Source organism: Triticum aestivum, chromosome 2D, assembly GCF_018294505.1.
Source record: "Triticum aestivum cultivar Chinese Spring chromosome 2D, IWGSC CS RefSeq v2.1, whole genome shotgun sequence".
NCBI classification, from domain to species: domain Eukaryota; kingdom Viridiplantae; phylum Streptophyta; class Magnoliopsida; order Poales; family Poaceae; genus Triticum; species Triticum aestivum.
The window spans coordinates 442,943,518-442,947,769 of record NC_057799.1 but is presented as its reverse complement, the minus strand read 5'-3'; the positions used below and the strand labels follow the sequence as shown (position 1 = coordinate 442,947,769).

At 47.8% G+C, this 4,252-nt stretch overlaps 2 protein-coding genes across 2 annotated transcripts; one reads left to right on the top strand and one right to left on the bottom strand.

Annotated features, from left to right (window-relative positions):
* Positions 1-786, top strand: LOC123053709 (uncharacterized). Its single transcript, XM_044477240.1, has one exon. It carries the CDS (start codon positions 109-111, stop codon positions 784-786), a length of 678 nt encoding a protein of 225 aa, XP_044333175.1. The 5' UTR covers positions 1-108.
* A 31-nt stretch (positions 787-817) lies between these two features.
* On the bottom strand, positions 818-4,023 carry LOC123053710 (uncharacterized). The gene is made up of 3 exons (XM_044477241.1): positions 3,656-4,023; positions 2,867-3,085; positions 818-1,130 (listed from the first exon to the last, which is right to left on the bottom strand). The coding sequence occupies exons 1-3, from the start codon at positions 3,923-3,925 to the stop codon at positions 1,077-1,079; spliced, it is 543 nt and encodes a 180-aa protein (XP_044333176.1). The 5' UTR covers positions 3,926-4,023; the 3' UTR covers positions 818-1,076.
* Between the last annotated feature and the right edge of the window lie 229 nt (positions 4,024-4,252).

Here is a 4,252-nt window from a genome sequence, read left to right as displayed (position 1 = left end):
TCCACAAGGTTTGCATTTCAAAACAAGCTGTTGCCCCCACAAGCCATAGATTGATCTACTTTAAATAAGCTCAGTAGCGGTGGATTATTCGTTGCATTATTGGAAGGGATGTGTAGCAGGAGGAGGTCCGTCGCCTACTTCGCCCACGGCAGCCACCGGCTGCTCCCAGCAGACGCTGATGACGACGGCGAGTTCTCCTGCGACGGCTGTCTGGTCGCCGGCGCCGGGCCCCGGTACCTGTGTGGCCACCCCGGCTGTGGCTTCAAGCTCCACGAGGTATGCGCGCGCAGCTTCCCGAGGACGCTCAAGTCCATCGTCCACTCCCAGCACAGGCTGAAACGGCGCGAGAGCGCCGCCGCCGCCGCGGACCATGGCACCGGCGGCGGCAACGTCAGGTGCGAGGTGTGCGGGGAGGACGTGAAGGGCGCGTGCTACGGCTGCAGCGCTGGCGCGTGCGCTTCCGCGACAGTCGTCGTGCACCCGCTCTGCGTCCGCCTGCCGCCCGTGGCGCGGGGTCCGGCCGCGGCGCACCCCTGCGGCCACGACGCGTGGCTCGTCAAGAAGTCGGATGGCGGCGCGGCGCCGGCGTCTATGTGCGCGGCGTGTGGGCGCGGCGTGGGGGTACCGGTGCGGGACGTGCACCCGCGGTGCTTCGTGCCGCCGGCGGACCGGTGCCGCGGCGGCGAGGCGGCGGCCGCCTCCATGGGGAAGCGCTGCTGCCTTGTGTTTGGGCAGGACTTGACGAGCTGCCTCAACATCAGCTACTATTACCGTGGTGCTGGGTAGTATACTCAAAATAAAAAGGCAAACAACCATGTTTCAAACAAAAACAGCATGATCTTGCTAGACTTCCTCTATTCCACGTTACTACATATAGCAAATGGCATGACATTTCTAATCAGGACCTATGAATAATACACGTATAATACAACGCTTTACTGCGGGGAAGTTAAAACTTTGCATCATGGTAAGCTTTTGCTTGCCCTCCCATACAGAAAATTTCAGTTTACATCAAACTTCAAGTTCAGCTGCTGATATTTGTTGTCCGCAACCGTTATAGATCTTCAGTTTTGAAGCTACTGCTTCGCTCTGCCATGATCATTATTCCTGATGCTTACCTTGCCCTCTTCCTGCAAATAGTGACAGAATAAGAAAACCATGCTAGATACCTAACAGTTCCAGGTAGCAAATGGGCTAGTCCTCTGGAAACTTCAATTATATGCATAAATGCAAGTTTGGCGGTTAACAGGCTGGTCCTCTGGAAACAAGACACTATGGAGTCCTTTTGAGAAGCTCGGGTTTATGTTTGCAGTTGCTACACAATTTGCTGAGTTGCCAAAAAAATTCTAGATCATACATCACAATTCACATCTCGCTGCACATTGATATCATTTTCACATTTCATCTATACAAAGACAACTTCATCAAGAATGCTTGCAGAGCCAACTAGGTTTGTTTTGTAATCCTGCTAAGCAGATAGAGGCGATGTATTCCAAAAGGGAAAATAAGCTCAGCAGAAGCAAAACTACCAGAATGACATTGCAATCTGGCTAGGTGGGAAAATCAAATCGTAAACATTAAGCAGGAACAACTACGGCAAATAGTACTCCCTCTGACCCATACTAATTGACGCTGCTTTAGTACAACTTTGTACCAAAGTTGTACTAAAGCAGCGTCAATTAGTATGGATCGGAGGGAGTATTAAAATTACAGTGATGGTTTTACTGTAGCTTCTTTTGGGAGGATTAAAAGCAATGCGAAGCCACATTGTGGCTGTCGTGTGAAGCACCATCACATGTTTCTGGTGACCATATGTTGTGTTTATATGGATGTTTCGTGTGTGAAGCTTGACCTCAAGCTCACAGGGTATCATAACCAGAATGATAAATTTGCCATATCCTTGCACTATGTTCAAGGCAAAAACAGAGGGTTTTTTTTGTAAATGACGAGTGACGTTCTGTGACTGTCTCAAAAAGCGGGCAGGTTGGCACCAAAATGCAATAATGTACAAGCAGGGAAAATTGATCAATTTATAACTTTGGTGGGTGGCAAGTTAATGTGAATGCTATTCTCCATAATTTTCCGTTTTATGATGTTTTTCTGAAGTTCACCAAAATGTTGGGTGCTTTACTGAAAGAATTACTTCACAAAAGAATCAGCAATTTGGAGCTGAGCAGGAAATGCAAAGCATAACTTTCAAAGCATTATATTTTGAAGTTCTGTACTGTGACTTTAAGAAGTTATTTGCTCAGACTGTTCTGCGGAGTCTTGTCCATAGCTAAAACTTATCATCTCTTATGTGTTATGCATAAAAGGAATATATGAAAGAATATGTTTCCTCCTCACATTCTAATATTCCATACATGCAACCCACAGCTGTAAAGAAAATGTACCACATGCTAGCTGACAAGAAATTATATGCAAATCTCAACAATTTTGAATGATGAACTTACCAAAGCTTTTCATGAGAATTACTACAATGAAAAGTACCTTGTGCCAAAATTAGCATGTCATGCTTAACTTCGATAAAGGTATGGACAACAACTAATGATCATATATAGGTGCAAACTGTGTTGTTACACCTATGCCAAACATTATTTTTCAAGAATAATATGAGCTGCCCGTGTATTCGTATGGATTACCTATCACTGATTTGAGCATTGTAAGATCAATATAGTAGAAAATTGGCAATCAGTCATACTAAGAAATTATGACCAATTGGGTCCAAGATCGGATGAATGCTTACAAAGTGAAGTAAATAAGAATCCACGAACTATTTACAACATAAGAGGGGGAAGGTAAGGCGTGTATGAACAAGAATACATATAATAGTGCTCTGTTTTGAACTTTGATGCTCTGATCATACCTCGTTCGCATTCACAGGCTGCTCAAGCTCAAGTCTGTGGGCTGACATTCGAGCAATCTCAGAGATGGCCGTGTCGCGGACCTGCATATCATCACCAGCAAGCTCCTCGTATGCAGCCTCGAATGCTTCTTGCCAGAACCGTGGAAGGCGTACCTCGTCGCTGGTGCGTGTGTACATGTCCCACATCCGACCAACTAATTTCTCCCTTTCCTCCATCTCCTGGTCAGTTATAACAAGCCTATTTTCAGAATCCAGTAACCAAACAACTGTAGTGTTGTGCTTTCTAATGCCAACTATCAATACAATGGACACCTTCTCAAATGATACGAACTTTTGGTGCGCAAAATTTGGGGGTGTTTAGTTTGTGGCTACACTTAAGTTGAATAAGAGAAGAGAAAAAGAAACCCGCAAAAAAGTTCAAAAAGTAATCAAGGAACATGTAGGAGTAACTACGTGTTCTAAGAAATACACCTGAGTTAGAGAACTTAGGCCATCGCTTAGTTCCTGGCGAAATTATGATTTGCCAGAATGTAGCAATAAAATTTTGGCATTGGTCAGGCATTAGAATATAAGCGGATTTGTTTTCCAAAGAAATGTGGATAGCGCAACAATCCGGATGCCTTATCTAAAGGGCCTACTGATCCGGATATAATAAGAGATTCTTCACGGGCAGTCCTTGTTGTGAAACACACATTTGAGCTTGCGCGTACGAACAGACCATACAGCAAGCACTTGGCAGGTAAGAATACGAACGGGGTGCGAAGCGAACAAAAGCAAAAGGAATCTTACGAGGGAATCTAGATCGTCGCGGAGTGGCGCGTCGAGGTCCCCTGAAATAACGGCTGCCAGGTCGCCGGCCGACCAGCGGAGGGAGACGGAGGCGGCGGACATGGACCAGAGCGCGAGGAGCGCGATGGCGGCGAGGGCCCACACCTTGTACCGGCCCTTCCCGAGGAGCGCCGCCTCCGCGGCCCCGCCCGTGGAGGAGGCGGGGATGCTGATCTTGGCCTCCTGCAGAAGCGGCGCGGAGGCGTTGCTGTCGCCGGCGAGGGCCTTCATTACTGCTGTCGGTGGGGGTGGGGCGGGAGTGTGTTCTTAGCAGTGAGCCGGTGGTGATGGGGTTGGCTTTTGTAGTTAGTGAGGTTGGCCGCGTGGGCCCCCGGTTCCGATCCGATGCCACTATGATAGCTGGTGGTGGCTCGGTTGAGCTTTGAGGTGAGCGTGGTGGTGGGAGCTGAACGGCTCGCCTCTAGTGGAGAAAAACCATCCGGGCCAACACCACTGTAGCAACTCCGTTGAAAAGAGTGAAATGCATAAGGCCGTCTTCAAAGGAGACATCGAAGCTTCGGTATATGTCTGGGTTGTAGTGTTTGAATCGTTTGTGTC